Below are 17,553 nucleotides of genomic sequence, written 5' to 3'. Positions count from 1 at the left end.
GATGTTTGAATTTATGCACTAACAAATATCTTGGGACAGTTTGAATCATTATTTGTAAATAGAAATTCTCTAAGTACGTCTTCAGTGGAATACACAAAGATCTAAGCGATTAGCTAGTTTTCTCTTGTCAAAGCACAATGTTTTCCACAATTAAAATATGAAAAAATGTAACTGATGATGAACACATAGCACTTAACATTATAGGAATTTCTCTCAATATTTTATAGGAATTAACTAATTCAAAACAGTATGATGTAGATACTATTATTGTCCTAATAAAATAGTTGAATTTTGCAGAGAAAAAGCAAGGCTGAATCACCTAGTCAAGGTCACAAAACTATTACCGATATATCCACTGGTTAAATCCAGGCTGCTCAGTGAAAGTCATGCTGGCAATCTTAAATGTTATCCTTCCTAGATGGTGCTTCATTTTCCATTCTGCTTCTCTGGCTTAGCATGCTACCAGGTCTGCATTTTTGAAATAGAATCACCACTTCCTAATTTTACCTACTATTTTTATTCTATCTGTAACTTGTTAGGTGGCATGTCTGAATGTACAATATCCTCACATTAATTTATAATAAGTGGAAATATTAGGAAGGACTGGATTTAAAGTATTGTAAATTGCCACCTCATAACTTTATTTTTATTTTTTTAATGGTCAATAGTTTTTATTGGTGTACATTAATTTTTACATATGGGTTTCATCATGTAATTTTCTTGGAACATCCTCCCATCCTCCCATTTTAATGCATTTTATTGTTATTGTAAAGGTGATGTACAGAGGAGTTATAGTTATGTAAGTAAGATGCAGAATATATTTCTTTTTGTGCAGTTTCACCTTTTTCCTTGCTCTCTTCCAGTTGTTCCCTCACATGCCCCCCCACATTTATCTCATTCATTTTCAACCTAGTATCATTACTGCATTTCTTCACTCTTTGTCCCACCATTTCTATGTTCCCCTTACTCTCCCAAAGACAGATCATGACTTCAAATGCACGCTTGTAGATCATACACAAATTCCTAGAAAGCCTACAATGATCACCTTCACAGTAACTTAAAATGGTTTGGTCTATGATAAAACCACGTATCTAAAATGCTGGTGAATATATAAAAATTAATTTTTTCAAATTTACATATTTATACTGATACATAAATTTTCTATGATGGTTAATAATAATAACAATATAGTGTATGATTTGTGTGAAGGCTCTGGATGAACAAGGAACACTACTGAAAGGAATCATGTTAGAAGACCTTTCCTTTCTTTTCTCATGTACTAAATATGTACAGCCTGACTTGTTTATCTCCTTAATTATCACAGTTTTCAAGGCACCTAAGAAAGTAGCTAAAACCATATGGTTTGATCTAGGAAAACTATATTAAATTATTTGATACTTGTCTCAAGTTTACAATAAGTTGCAATATCTCTTTGCTTTGGAGAGGTCGATGATAACACTGACACAAGAAACACTGCACATTTGAATTTCCAGCTGCAGTAACTGGCAGCATGTAGGTCACAGACTGGGAGCAACAGGTTAGAATTGGGATCTGCTGATGGACTTTTTTTCCTTGAGGATTTGCAAATGAATTTATAGGGCAGATGTTTTATATGGCAGTGCACTGTACTTGCCATTTAACTGAAAAGAATTATGATTACTTATTAAGTTAAATATTCTGTATCATATATTTGTTGTCATTGAGAATTTTCTTTAATAGAAGAGACTATTACAGAAGCCAAGACACGAGTACCAGTCTTAGTTACATACCTGTGCAACCTCCTTCCTGGAAGTTGAAATAGCCATGGGCACAGCGGTCACATTTCTTTCCTGTGACCCCAGGCTGGCACCAGCACTGTCCATTCTCTTCACAGTCAAACGACTTCGACCCAAAAGAATTGCAATTGCATGGAACACACCCTCTTGTGGATTGTAGCCCAAAAGTTTGAGGCTGGCATGGAAGAAGAAGTACATTGAAATTGTAGTAATTAATCCACAATGAGGTAAGATGCACAAAAGAGATCAGGCTGGAGAAGAGGAAGCGGGATTATCAGGATTCCTTCCAGATGTTAGAGCAATTAAGTTGTTATTTGGTAGAGTGGATATTTTCTGATATCCAGAGAGAAATTGTTTTAAAATACCATCAATACTAATAGCAGAAGTAGACATCATTCTTTTTTAACAGTTTTGTTTTAGTCAGTCACCTCCTGTGCTTTCTGAAGTTGCCATGAGAAGTAACTTATACTTTGTATTTCTAACTTTAAAATTTAGTTCACTTTATTTCTAATCATCTAAATTTATTACTTTCAGAACTTATGAGTTGCTTTTACTTGGTAATCCTTTCGACAGTATTGACCAGCAGTCTAAAGCTAAAATAAATTTCAAAAAATTTATCCTAAAATTTGATCTATTTTTTTTATCATAGACCCATAAATACTTCTAGTCTTGGCTATAGTAAGTAATTTTCATTACAAATTACAGGTAATACCTACTCTGACTAAATAATTGATTCAACAAACATCTAGTTTTCTTGGGTTTTAATTATGGAAACTGACTTAATGAGAAAAGAAACATAGGAAAGCACTAAATTAGAAAAGTAAAGAGAAGTTGTCAATTGATAAATTGTTCACATATATATCATGTAAGTATTCGTAACACATCATTTTCTGCAGTTAAGTTTGTATTACTACTTTTGCTGCCTTTCTTGAAATGCATGCTATCAGACTTGGGTGACTATGTTGAACACACCAATGGATATAGGAGTCACTATTAGGAAAAATTGAAAGCATGTATCTTGCTTAATGTGTAACTTCTTAACTACTTAAAGATAATAATTTTTTTTAAAAAAAGCATGTCACACAAGCCTTCTCAGTATAGAATGTCACATCGTTAAGATATTTCATCTGGAAAATTGGTCTCAGTAATTACTTCTTTGTAAAAAATAATTTCTATTTTGGAAAATTAGATTGAGTAATTACTTCTTGGTAAAAATAAACATTACCATTTTATGTTAATCACCCAAAGAGAAGTGAATAGGCCTCATTATGCATATTTGAAATTGTTGTTGAAATTATTTAAAAAATGTTTCAGAAGTTAAAATCACACTGAAAAAATAGGCTTTTAATCTGACTAAGAAGAATTTGATTGTTAAAATAAAATGGGCTATCTGAACTTGATAATTTTAATATTTACATTGACTGCTAATTTTAGTTTTCTTTCTCGTTAACTCAGATTTCACTATATTGAAAAAAATATCCAATAGTGCCAGAAAATGCTATGATGTTGAAATCAAATTTACCTGCACAAGGAAAAATTAAAACACAAATATTTTTATTCACACTAGAGAAATTCATGGAAAATCCTAGGTACAAAGAAGTGATCTCAGGTACGGTGGCTCACACCTGTAATCCCAGCTACTCAGGAGTCTGAGATCTGAGAATCATGGTTTGAAGGTAGCCTGGGCAGAAAAGTCTGTAAGACTCTTATCTCCAAATAACTACTCTGAAAAAGTCAGTAGTGGTGCTATGATAGAGTGCTGGCCTTGAGCACAAAAAGGCTTAGGGACATTGCCTAGGCCCTGAGTTCAAGCCCTGGACAGGCAAAAAAAAAAAAAAGATCAATCATTAGAAAAGTAATTAAAATAGAGGCATATCCATTTCAGTATTACTTAGCACAGTGTATAACTGTTGGAGGCATTACATAGTGTTAGGGAAATAGCTGAACAAATCAAATGATGATGCATTCATGCTATCAGATGAGGAGCGATTGTCAAAATACATTTCAAAGCGATGTAAAAATGTTTCTAAGAAGCAGCAAAAAGAATTCTACAGATTCTATTACATACTTAGGGCACACACACCACTCAGAAACACATAAATACAAATGTAACTATATAGAACAAAACTAGAATATATGCTAAATTAGTAGAAGAAATACTTTCCATTGCTAATATTTCCAAAAATTTCAATAGATAAGGTAAATTATAGATATTACTTTAAATTCAGGTAGTAGTTTACATTAAGGTAGTACTTTACATTCATTTTTATTTCCTAAATTTTCTTTATTTGGCATATGTAAACACACACACACACATATGCACGTATAAGTTTGTGTACAGGTATACATGTGTATATAGATCTATATGCATATTTTATGGACTCAAAATTTTATATTAAATGATTTTCTAAATCATAGCCATTATAAATAAATTCCAATACTGATGTTGCCAGAAAATGCATAAGATGAAATGTCATCTTCATACATCTCAAATAGTTAAATAATGTAGCGTAAAAGGCTAAGTGACTCCAAAGTAAGACTACCAAGCTTCACTAATACAATTTTTATTCCATTTGAGCTTCAAAAAGCCTTATTTCAAAAGCTAAAAAAATTTCCCTAAAATATAGAAAATTCCCCTAATGATGAGATCTAAGGGCCAACACTCCTAGCTAACAATCAAGATTAATACCGTAACACGAACACAGGGAAGAGTGCTGGTCCATGTGTAGCAGAAACTTGGCTGGGTTCCCATAAATAATTCTTGCTAGGAGAAGTAATAAAATCCAACAGGCAAGTATTGATTCTTTTGTGCCAAGTACTGCTCTAAAACCTTTCATCAGTGTGAATTCTCAGGAAAACTCCTGAAGATGTAATTGTTATTACATTTTAAAATATTGGGGTAATTGTGGCATGGAAAGTTGCCTAAAGTTACAAACTGGTGAACTATTGAGTCAGGATTGTGCTGCAACCATTCTAGATTCAAAATCAGTGTTCTTTACACTCTTACACACAAAATACTGCCTCAGTCCTTCACTTTGTTATTGATTGATTAATTGATTGATTGATTGTGTCTTAGGACAAAGCAGTATTGAGATATGTAGGGTGTGAAGTAGAGTTGAATTTCTGCTCAATTTCTGTTATAAAGGCATTTTGTTGAGTTACTAATGTTGTCTTTTATTTTAAATTGATTCACTTTTTTTTGAGAATAGCATTTATTTTAAAGACATCTCCATTTAGGAACAATATTAGTAGCAATAATACTTAACATTCCCTTTAACCATCCCATGTTAGTGTCTCATGCCCTGTGTCCACTCTCTGCAAGGAAGTGTGCAGTGCAGAATTCTGGTACCCAACAACCACCAGCTTCCATTCTTCTGTTTACACAGAAGAGGTTCATTCTCTTCCAACTTCCTGTGCTGAAATTCTAACCTCTGTTGTGATGGTATTAGGAGGCTGGGATTGAGGATTCAGTCATGACAGTGAAGCTCCTCAGGAATGACATCAGTGGCCTAATAAAAATCATTTCTCCACCACACGAGGTAGCTGTGAAGAGATGCTTGTCAAGAGGACGCAAGGCCATCAGCAACGAGGGACCTGACAGTACTTTACTTTTCAACTCCATTGGTGAAGAACACATTTCTGCTCTTTCTAAACTACTCCATTTAATGTTCCTCTGATACAGCACAGGAATGAGCTAAGCCCAGGCGCAGGACTCTCCTGTGCTTCTTCAAGTCACTTCTAGTCCCAGAAAGGTATTAGAAAGTTCCTATTAACAGGAATCTGCTAATGGGAAAATTTTGCTTGAGTCCTTCCTATGGATCTGGACAAAAAAAAAAAGATTCTGGTAATCTGTGCCCAAATAGGCTTTTTGTATGAAATCCTTCTGCCTATCTTTTTCTCCCTAGAGTCAGAACTTCACTATAGAAGAAGTCAAAAGCTTTCCATGATGCCACGTTCTCTCTGATTTAAGCTTCATAGATGTGCTTTTTCCTTGAATATATATATATATGTATATATATATGAAAGATAAGATCTCACTGTGTAATTCCATTTTCTGAGTGTTGGAATTATTAGGCATGAACTTCAATTCCCAGCCAAAAATTTTTCTGACTTGTTTCCTGGAATATTTAAGCAGACACAAACCTTATGAGGTTGCATCTACTGTATATGAAGAAGGCAAATTATAGAAAGAAGGAATATACAGCCAGGAATGAGGAACTTGGGATTTGGTGTGAGGCAAGGTGTTACCCAAATTTCTTGTTTCTCTAAGGTACAATAATAAGCTCTGAGATGAAATAATGGTTTTTCCTCTTATTTTTCATTTTACTCCTTCCTTAGAATCCCTACCCTCAACTCTTTAAGGATCTCAAATCTATAGCAGCAAATCTTGTCTCTTTTTACTCTGCAACTCAGCACTGAAGGGTATTTCCTTTCTTCTCTTTTTACTTCTTTTCCGCTTCCTTATCATTATTTGCATTTGCTTAGTAAGGTTAGAACCAAATTTGGTAACTAGAAACAACTTTCTTATTTTTAGTATGATATTGCATTTGTGGCAGGGGATAATCTGTTTCTTGTGTTTGATATACACATGAGCAAAATTAGGATGTGGAAAGGAACAAAATCCCTAATTATAATGAATACCAGATAAGAGCTATATTGATGCTCTACATTTCCTGGGCAAATTCCTTTGTTTATTTTAAAAAAATTTGTTCATTCATAAAAGTGAGGTTCCTCCAAATGAAACCTGAGTTCCTTCCAAAAATTCTCATTTAATTTCTACCTCGTTTAAACTCCAATATATGTTTCAAAGTATAAGGAGAGTTACTTTTCAAAAGGTGTCAGTGGGAAGATGTCTAATTTGGCACTGGCAATCTGCACACGTAGTAATTTGGTTAAATGGCACTAGGGACTTTCCAGCTGCAGCAAACAGATCACACATGCCATGCAATGCCTTTGCCATTACCGGAGCTGGGGCCCGATATGCTCCCCGAGGACAGCCACTGGAGCTGCTGGAACCCCACCTCCGGGGGGACCCCAGCACCCGCTGTGCCCTCTGGGGCTGCTCCTCCTGCTGGTGCACCTGCCTGCGGAGGCTGCACCGTCTCCCTAGGAAGCCTGCTTTACAGACACATCTTCCTGTCATGTCACATTGCGGTGACACAGAGCCCAGGGGATCGCAGTGACAGAGCTCGCAGAATCGCTTCGCTGGATCCCACCACAGATTGGGCTTCAAGATCCAACAGAAAAGGAAAAAAAAAACAACACAGAAAAACAAAATGAAAAGAAAACAAAGAGCATATGGTATTATTCAAGAGATAGAAGCAGATGATATTTTCAAACTTCCACTGAAAGGTTTGACATCTGAGAATTATTTGCTTTGGCTTAATAGTCTTTTATTACCAATAAAATGTATTGATGTGATAGACTTTGTGGAAATCCACCAGTTCTCAGAGAAGATTCTCAAGGGACATGTTCTCCTGAATGCAGAGCAATCGATAGGTTCAGGGGCTGAGGATAACACACTTTAATTGAATATTTCATTTTTACCAAAATACATCTAAAAATATATTGATCTGTTTCCCTACTGAAAACTTGTCAAGTTAGTCATTGGAACCAACTTTCAAATGATAGAACTGGGAAGACAGCATGTGCTAAGAACAAAGGGAGTTACACATTTTATTTCTAAAAATGTAAAACTAAAGGAAAGAATATTTTTTCTCTCCAAAGACCAGAATATGTTCATAGTTTTTTGGCTTCAAAAAGGCTATATATCAAAGGCTATATAAATTGACTACTAAATAAACGTAGAATGCAGGTCAATTGGAAAGGACAACAAGTTTTGTTCTAGTTGAGAAAATACATCATGGAATCCTATCTGTACCATTAGATGATCCTGAGTCTTGATTTTAACATTCAAACATGCATGAAACATTCCCCCTCAGGCCACTGAAAATCATGAGGGAAGCAGTAACTCCTTACCTTACATTCATCACAGTGCTGCCCTTGCACGTTGGGCATGCATTCACACTGTCCAGTTTGCCTGTGGCAAATCTCTGAGAAGGAGCCATTGACATTACAACGACAGGCTGTAAAAAGAAAAGACAACTATGGCTGGAAAAGTATTTTCAATACAGATTGAGTTACCTTCCCGGAAATGTTTGGGGTCAGCAGTGTATCTGATTTTGAAGTATGCTTGGAATTTGGAATATAATGCATAGACTTTAAGGATTGAGCACTGCTCCTGATCATAAAATCGAAGATCTGCAATGCTCCTACTCTTGATGTAGTTTGTTAAATAACGGTACACCCCACCTGTAACACTGACACCTAAATTCAGTAACAAAAGTTTCCTATGCACTAAAGTAAGCATGTTATCCTTTCTAGCAACTCTACAAACTGTAGAGGGAACTCATATAAAGGCTCAATGGTTGGCACCTCATGTGCTGTTAATGTTATTATAGACTGAAGGCACTGAATTTAGAAGTAACCAGAACAAATATAAGGTTTCATGTTTATCAGATAGTATAAGTGGCCAAGATTCTTAATGAAACTTAAGATTAGGTATAAGGTTATTGGAGATAATATTAAAGGATTATATTTTAATTTCAAATGATACAGACTGATTCAAAAGCCAGACTAATTTTGAGAAAGTATCACATTGTCATGTCATAGTATTCATGTCATTATTAATGAAATGACAATTATCCTTTCACTATAACAATTGTTTACCATACACCAGTTTTTGTATTACAAAAATGAACTGAAAAAATATACATCCTTTTATACGTAAAAATATGCAAGATTGCCAACATTGCTTCAAGCTTACTAGGATTAAAGCATTATATTTTTTCAAATCATTTTTTTTGTGTTTCATATACCATCTCCATAGATAGAACATATGTATGGTTTTGGGAATCTTCTATTATTTTTCTGTTATAAAGTTGTCAGATGTTATTCCAAAACTTATAATCAATTAGACTAAATGCTGGTATTCTTTTTTTGTCACAAATAGGATGGTAATTAATGACTTATATTATGCTCTACAAGTACATGCTAATAGTACAGATAATTGCATTGACACGAACATAAAATTGTGAGGGGGAGATGACATGAGGATTTAAACTAATCATAGATGGTTAATGTTGAACAATATCTCTTTATACTTTGAGGACAACATAAGAATGTATTATAAATAGCTACTCTATCAGCTATGCTATTATTGTGTTCACTTGCTTCTGGATTACCTTTCCCCTCAACGCTCTTCTAAAATCTGCTTGATTTTCTTCCAGCAAAGTTTTGCCTTCAATCTCTACTAACTCAAGACCAGTATGGTGGCCACTGAGACATTGTCTGGGCAGCAGCCTGTTATATTCTCAGGTAACAGCCTAAGAACATCCATGGCAGGAATGAAGAGGAAAAAATGAAAAACATACTTTCTTTAAATATCTATTTTTATCTGGACAGAAGAAATGTATGGTATATTACTATGTTTATAAATTTTTCTTGTGTGTATTATACATGAGTTTAAAAGTGTTCTGCAGTTTAGAACCTTTAAATCCTTTTTTTTCCTGCAAGTAGCAACTACAAAATTAAGTTTACTATAAATTTAGTAGCAGTCCATAAATGTCCCCTTAAAAGTAACCAAAGGAGCTGGGCACCAGAGCCTCATGCTGCCATCTTACTAGACTTCGGTGGCCAGATTCTGGAGGATCACTGTTAGTAGTTATGCTTCTAACAAAATAACTGGCAAAAAGTTGGGCTGGAAGCATGGGTCAAGTGGTGCTCAGGTATGCCACAAGAAAACTGAGAAGACTCTGAATTCATACTTCATTATCACAAATAAGGAAAACAATAATAGAATTTAAAAAATAAACATGTAGAAAAGTATGATACTTAATATTTGTAAGTTTAAAACTGTGTTCTTGGGGCATCTGTAGTTTACTGAAGTAAACTAGTAGAATAGTATCATCATCTTTATGGAAGGGATTATTAGGAGACAGAGAAAGAACATTAAATGATGAACTGGCCTTAGAACTGGTGACTCATTGCTTCTCACAACTCTAAAAGGTAATGCTATCAAATGACCAACCACATGTACGTATCGCTATGCTCTAAGACACACTGGATCCTCTTTATGTATTAAATTCTCTAGTCTACACACACACACACACACACACACACACACACACACACAACCAAAAAAACCCTCATGCCCTCCATTATCCATGGGAAAACAGTCTCAGCAAGGTCAGAAATCTTGTTCAGTGAAGTCACAAATTTAGAAGGCATAGATCCTACATAATTTGTCTGCTTATAAAAACATATTAAGTTCCCTATGATTCTTCACAAATGTGGAATTCCACAGCATTTAAACTCATTCTAAGACTGATGGAAATTTTGCTTTCAAGCTAGGAGCTATGATTTCACTTGTAACCCAGCTACTTGGGAGGACTGTGGTTTTAAGGAAAGCCTGGAAAAAATGTCAGTGGGATTCCCCTCTCATTCAGTAAGCCATCCCTACTGGGCCTCTTCCAGTTGAATACCTCCAGCCTGGCTTTTTTGTGCCAGTCTTGAAGTAAGGTCCTGGGTGCTAGGATTTTGTGCTCAAAACTAGAGCGTTACTACTTGAGCAACAGCTTCATTTTCTGATTTTATTTTTTAGTGGTTAGCTAGAGATAAGATTCTTACAGACTTTCCTGCCTAGGCTAACTTTGAACTGTGATCCTCAGATCTCAGCTGGTGAGTCACCAGCACCTGGTCCAGCTCTGCTTTTTGATGACTATTTTGGAAATGGAGTCTCATAGTCTTTTCTGCTCAGGCTGTGTTTGAACTGAGATACTCTAGATTTTAGCCTCTTGAATAGCTAAGATTATAGGCTGACCCATAGATTCGCAGCTTCTCTTCTTACAACTCAAATTTAGCAGAAGTGAATTGCTGGTATCATAACTTGCTCTTCCCTAAGGTTATAACAACCAATGAAGCTGTTAATGTCACATGATGCACTGGAGTGCTAACTTGGGCTTGTATTCCATTCCATTTTTCTATTATGGAGTCATCTTTGCATAATAATGCATTAACACTATTACAAAGCATTTATAAATGCTCTGCAACACTGAATAATAGCAAAGGAAATAAAGATAAGGGCAGGAATGTCCTGTCCTAAATGGAGGAAACTAGAGTAGCTGAATTCTGGGAAGAAAATACAAAGCTAACATTGTATAGTTTTAAGATGAAGCTGTTTACTTAATTATAATACCTATGTGTGAAAATATTGGCAGACTTTTATGTTAATAGACTTAAATATGAAATATCAGACTCTCTGAAACATAACCATTTAATGCTTACCGATGGGCACTAATGAAATAAAATGGACAGATAAATGTATTTCAAGCAAGTGATTAGAATTGAAGTGCCAAAAGAGAATTTCCAAGGCAATTTCCAAGAATTAATTTCCACATTCTCTTTTTCTGCTATGAACACATACTCATTTCAAATCTCCATATTACATGCAAACAGACATATGTTTGCCATCGAGAAACACATCCGCAATGCAGCCATTTGCAAAGGATTTACTCTGTTTGTACAAAGGAATACTTTGGAATATGCAGACCCTGTGTCTAGTCTGTGTATCTGTCATCCGTGCATTAGAGATAATTTCCTTGTGTCCAATCCCCACTCAAGAACTCATCAACTACTCTGAGGTATAATACATCAATTCTGTCAGTAGCATCAATAGTTCAAGACTTACGCTGACAGTTCCTTGCATCAACTGCGTCTCCAAAATATCCATCAGCACAGAGCTCACAGTACCGGCCTGTTGTACCTGGCTTACATATCAGACAGGAGCCAGACAAGCTGTCACAGCTGCCAGGGACCGAGAAGTCAAGGTTGTCATTGCATTGGCATGGTTGACATGATCCTCCAGGTACAGAAGGTTGTCCAAAATAGCCTTCCGCACATCTACAGTGAAAAATTCCATCAGTCAGTACTTCAGTATTCCTAGACAATGTTTCTATATTCCAGTCATCTTAGGAGATGACTTTTCCTTTTAAGAATTCCTTGTCTCAAACACAAAGTGATTTAAAAGAACTGTTTTGTTATAACTACAGTGTAGATACAAGATGAAATCTTGCCAGCCCTGCTGGTAATTAGATTTCAGTCAGACCAAAAAAAGAAAAAAGATCATGTCACTGGCACTGAAGATGAGACCAAAGCATAATAAGAAATCTGCTGCTGGCACTCTGGAGGAAGCCGAGTCAAGTCGCAAAGCCTTTGTAGTACAACACATTTTATGACTTCATTCCAATTGGCTGTTTTCTGTGCAAATATGTAAGATTCACATTTCTTTGTTGTTCTTACAGCAGGCGCATATTATTAAAAAAACAGGCTCACAAAGAATTTCAGTAGAGAGTGTTCAGAATCTATTTAATAGAAACTGTGACTTAGAGTGTTATATTGTTATTTGGGTGAGGGCTGTGGGTGTCTCTGAATTAATAATACGTTTGCCTACATTTGCATGTAGATGCAGACACAGGTTTCCAATAAAAACTCTTTACTGGAGGAATTTACATGAATATACCTGCCTACTATAGTCACATGACATAAAAGATGGTGAATTGTACTAGCAGATTCAGGTCTTAAAAAAATCTATTCTCTCAGATGATACGGCAAAACATTTTCATTATTTATAAGGCATGGCAGAGAAGAACACTTGTAACATTTTGAAATTATCATGATTTTAATGTTTTTAAATGCTGCTTAATCACTCAGATCCTAATAGGTGGCACCTATTTGAATTCTGTTCTGTCATCTCTTTCATCTGTATTTTCTCGTACTTCACATTAAGCCACTCTTGCCAAAGCAGGCATGAGAAAAGACACATGACGTCAATGATCAGGCTAGGTCTGTCATCTTCATCTATGCCATCTCATCAAAAGTTTTTGCAGCAAGGATTAACACTGAGTTGAAACAAAAACTGTGCAGAAGATGTTTCCTCTCATAGTAGAAGCTAGATCTAAGTTATAAACATATATGAAAGATATATAGGGATTCATCTATATCTATTTATCTATCTACCTACCTACCTACCTACCTATACATATGTTTACACAAACAGACTAAAGCATGGTATACTCAGGGGAGAATTCTAATGGTATAATCCTCTGAACAGCTAATTAATAGCTTAACAAATAAGTACCAGGAAGCTAAAACATATTTAGTTGGGGAAGGGGAAGAAGGAACAAGTACAGTCATTACAGTCAATCTCCAATTGGAAAAATGGCACCATGTAATTTGAGGGTGTGTATGGGACTAGAAGAAATAGAGAAGAATTATGGAAGGATGACACTGATCAAGATGCATACTATTTATGATCTGACTTGTTAAATTGAAACCCCTTTGCACACTACTTAAAAAAATAATACAGGAAAATAAAATTACCTTCATTGCACACTACTATTATACCCACTGACACATATGGAGTTCATTTTTAGGGTGAAGCTCCATTTGAGACAGAAATGCCAGAATGTCATACTGAAGATACATTAACAATATAATTGCAGGACAAAGTCACTAACTTGGTATAGTCACTTTAGGGAACTTTAGGCATCATAATAATCTTATAGGTTTAATGTGTTAGCATATCCTAGTTAATAAGATTAGTAGATTTAATTATATCCACAAACTGGTTTATAAAATGATAAAAGTTATATAAACATCGCTTAAGAGAATACTTCCACCCACAAATATAATTACTTATTCATCCATGATTATAAAATATATCCCCACACAACCCTTTTAGGAGTGTTATTTTACATCATAAAAGTACGATTTTAGGGTCAGGCATTGTGGTACACATCTGTAATACCAAGCTACCTGGTAGACAAGATAGGAAAATCAAGGAAGTGTGAAGCCAGCTTGGGCAAAGTGAGTGACAAATCCTTTATGAAAAACAAACTAGAAGTTTAAGGACTGGGAATATGGCTCAGGTGGTGTAACACTTGCCAGGAAGAGTGCGACCCTGAGTTCAAACCACACCACAGCCAAAGTAAGAGGAACTTTCTGAAGTTTAACCCAATTCTTCTTGCTGTGTTGAATATTTGGAACTTATGAAGACATCCACATCACATTTCATTTTTTTTACCACTAAGAGAGTGACTTTGCTCCACTTAGAACAAGAATGTATAATGATCATTATCGCAGCCAACCAAACCTATTATTTTCAGCTCACTTTCCTCAAAATGATTTGTACTCTCAGGAGAGATGGCATTATAAAACAAGGTCTGGGAATTTTTCTTAACACAGATGACAATTAATAAGTCCAAAATTCTTTTACAATTAAAAAAAAACCTTGATCCACAAAGAAAATAACTATAATTACACAGAATAACTAAAGAAGCATCTGTCTTTTATTTTTATTGCAGAATAGGTAAGGATATTTTGTGAATATGCATGATAGAAAATTCCTATCACTTTATTGAAAGGAGGATACTTCTACAACATATTTAGTTTATTACTGCTGTACAGATGTGTGTGAGAGAAAGAGAGAGGGGGGAGAGAGTGAGAGCAAGAGAGCAAGAGAGCGAGAGAGAGAGAAAGAGAAACAGAGAGAGAAACAGAGAGAGCTTATACATAGAACAGCATTCAGAAAGCCCTGTAAAAATGTTACCTTGGAGTTGGGGGCAGGTGAATCATGCCTATAATCCTACATACTCAGAAAGCTAAGATGTGAAAATTGTGGTTCAAAGCGATCAGAGCAAAGAAGTCTGTGAGATTCTCATTAACCAGCAAAAATCCAGAACTGGAGGTGTGACTCAAGTGGTAGAGTATCAGCAAAAAAGCCCAGAGACACTGCCCAGCCCCTGTGTTCAAGCTCCAGTGTCAGCACAGTAATAAAATGTTTCATGTAAATTGTTGCTAAAATAAAAATAAAAAATAATTTAATCAGGGCACTCCATGAATGAGAAGACTCTAGATAACAAAGGAGAAACCGTATTCAGAAGAGGACAGTATATCAGAAAAGTCTGGAAACAGAAAGTCAACACAACAACAACAACAACCAAAAGTAAGAAGGAGTTTGCAGCTCCAGCCCTGACTCCCTTGGTGCAGGAAGCCAGACAGCAGACAGCAGCATGAGCTGTGAGATCAATGATGCTTCCTTTAATTTTTAAATCCCGTGTGGGATTTTCTGTGAGGGAGACTTCCCTAGTGACAGACCAGCATTGGACTGGCAGACTTTCACTCCCTGTATCTTGGGGAGCTCTGTTTGCAACTGAGGTACTTTGGTGTCCTGAAAACAAAGAGCTATGACAGTTTAGGGACATCTGGACAAAGAATCTGTGAGGGGGATGGCAAAACGCTGGTACACAGGGAAAGGCTTTGACATGGGTAAGCTGAGACGTGAATAGAAGATCAGTAAGTCAGATGCACAGTGGTTTCTAGTCATGCCTCATCCTGGGAAGAACAGTTCAGTTTCATTGTCTGAAAATCATTTCATTAATGAAGTACTGAACCCTGGGCTGGCAGAGTGCTCAGGTTTTAGGAGCTACTGAGTGGCTGTGTGGTCGAAAGCCTGGCAAGGTTTTATGGTTTTCATTTCTAAGAGTATTTTATTTTATTTTGAACTAGCATATGTTACAGGCAGAGTCTGAGTGAGAACTACCATGGGAACTTGAAAAGCAAGGAATAATCACAGCCATCATGTCCTAGGATGCAGGGACTAGGTGAGAGAAAATTAGATGCTCTTGGAGAGGGGCTGGCATTGATGTGCGTGAACTGAATGAATAGAAATTTAGGAAATGAGAGGTGCAGTGGTGCCTAGCTCTGCCTATAAGCAGCGAGAACTTTTATTGCCTAAGGACTATTTCAATAACAAAGTTACAAGCCCTCAGCTGCCTGTGTTCTCAGGTTCCATGAGATTCTGGCTGGTTTCACTGGTCAGCAAGAAGGCAGAATGTGAGATTATACTACCCTGAAGATGTGAAATAAAAGGAGCAATCATAGCTGAGGAAATCTTTGGACACAATATTTAGGGGTAAGACAATCAAGAGAGGCAGTTGTGCAGAGGAAAGAATACTAGTATGAGGAAGCTCAGAAATTAAAAGCAATGCAGGAAGCATGTTGGTAGATCACTCTGCCCTCCCAGGCTAGAGAAACTCACAGTGCCTGAGAATCCTAACAGAACTACCACCACCAAACTTGTGGCTGGAAGAGTGTTCAGAATTCAAGAGCTATCTACTCCGGTTATGGGATTTGTTGTCAGGCAGGGCTGAAATTTTGGAACCCAAGACCTGGGGCTTATATAATATTCCCTAGCCTTCTCTCCTCACAGGTTAACAAATTATGAGGAAGGGTCTGAAATATATGAAACCAGCAGGCAGAATACCTGACCCTCTCAACTACCAGTGGTGCAAGATTTAGAGGTTTGATTTTAATTTTTCCCTATTCTCAGGCATATTTAAAGGATGCAAGTGTGTTTCCACAGAGAACACTAACAAGAAAGCCTGTGAAGCAAATGGGAACCTGCTTGGCTGGAAATAAAAACCAAGCACTGTGAGGTCAGCAGTGGATTTTAGGAAACAAAGAGAGGAAGATCTAAGCTGGAAATAGCACAGAAATAGACAAGAGTCTTGATCAGCCCCAACCCCAACCTACAGATTATGCCAAACCAAAACACAAATGATTTAAGCTAGTTTTCCTCTATATGAGTAGTGCTGTAGATCAGATTGCTGTCCTGAGTATGAATGCAATAAGTTATGACCCCCATTCCAGCAGTGTCAAAGTACATTCAAGTCTCTACCATCCATGCTTGGCTGAACACTTTGACTACAAGGCTATAGAGGAATAAAATCTCTAGCCAATGGTTTGCCCTCAGATCTAAATGCAAAAACACAAGAAATATGAAAGAGCGAGGCACATGACACTTTCAAAGATGGATAGTGAAGAGGAAGAAAGCCAAGACAAAGGACTCAGAAGCGTGATTATAAAAATGATCAATGAAATGAAAGAGGTCATATATTAAAAAGCTGAATGAAGTCAAAGAAGACGCAAATGCCTGAATGAAGTAAGGGAGACCATGTAAAATATGAAAGAGACATTCAATAAAGATTCACAAAGTCTGAAAATATCAAAGTAAAATTCTGGAAATAAAAGACTTAATAAATCAAATAAAAAGTATGCATAAAGTTTGTCTAGTAGACTAGACCTAATTGGAGGCATAATATCAGGGCTCAAAGAGACAGTAGCTGTATTAGAACAATAAGGTAAAGAAAAAGAAAACAAAGAAATGTGAATGAAACATGCAAGACCTCCAGGAGACTATTAAAAAAGCAAATTTATAAATCATGGGTTTAGAAGAGAAAGAAGAGGTACAAGCAAATGGATACAACATATATTTAATGAGGTAGGAGAATTTTTTCCCAAATCTTTGGAGAAAGAGTCAGCCATTCAGTGACAGGATACTTTAAAGACATCCAGCAGACAAAACAAAAAGAACTACTCCAAGACATATTATATCTAAAATACTAAATCTAAAGAAAAAGGGAAGAATATTGAAAGCTAAAAGAGAGGAGCATGAAGTCACATAATGACAAACTACCAGAATAACAGCAGACTTCTCAGCAGAAAGTCTAAACTGGACAGTTTGGAAAGATATACTTCAAGACCTGAAAGAATTTAACTGCCAACCTAGATTACTGCATCCAGAAAATCTATTCTTTTAAATTGAAGGAGAAATAAAATCCATCCATGATAAACAAAAAAACTATAGGACTTCACAACC

General features: G+C 36.1%; 1 protein-coding gene across 1 annotated transcript in view; it reads right to left on the bottom strand.

Moving 5' to 3' along the window:
• Nucleotides 1–17,553, bottom strand: part of Lama2 (laminin, alpha 2) — a 544,126-nt gene that overhangs the window by 186,241 nt on the left and 340,332 nt on the right. Inside the window, exons 19-21 of the mRNA XM_013026778.1 lie at nucleotides 11,524–11,735; nucleotides 7,755–7,861; nucleotides 1,770–1,950 (exon numbers count right to left, since the gene is read on the bottom strand). Of these exons, the coding sequence (XP_012882232.1) occupies nucleotides 1,770–1,950; nucleotides 7,755–7,861; nucleotides 11,524–11,735 (500 nt within the window). The remainder of the gene's footprint in view (nucleotides 1–1,769; nucleotides 1,951–7,754; nucleotides 7,862–11,523; nucleotides 11,736–17,553) is intronic.

The sequence above is a fragment of the Dipodomys ordii genome, unplaced genomic scaffold (genome assembly GCF_000151885.1).
Source record: "Dipodomys ordii isolate 6190 unplaced genomic scaffold, Dord_2.0 Scaffold97, whole genome shotgun sequence".
In the NCBI taxonomy this organism is placed as follows: domain Eukaryota; kingdom Metazoa; phylum Chordata; class Mammalia; order Rodentia; family Heteromyidae; genus Dipodomys; species Dipodomys ordii.
The sequence above is the reverse complement of the archived record's forward strand: the minus strand, read 5'-3'. Positions and strand labels throughout refer to the sequence as shown.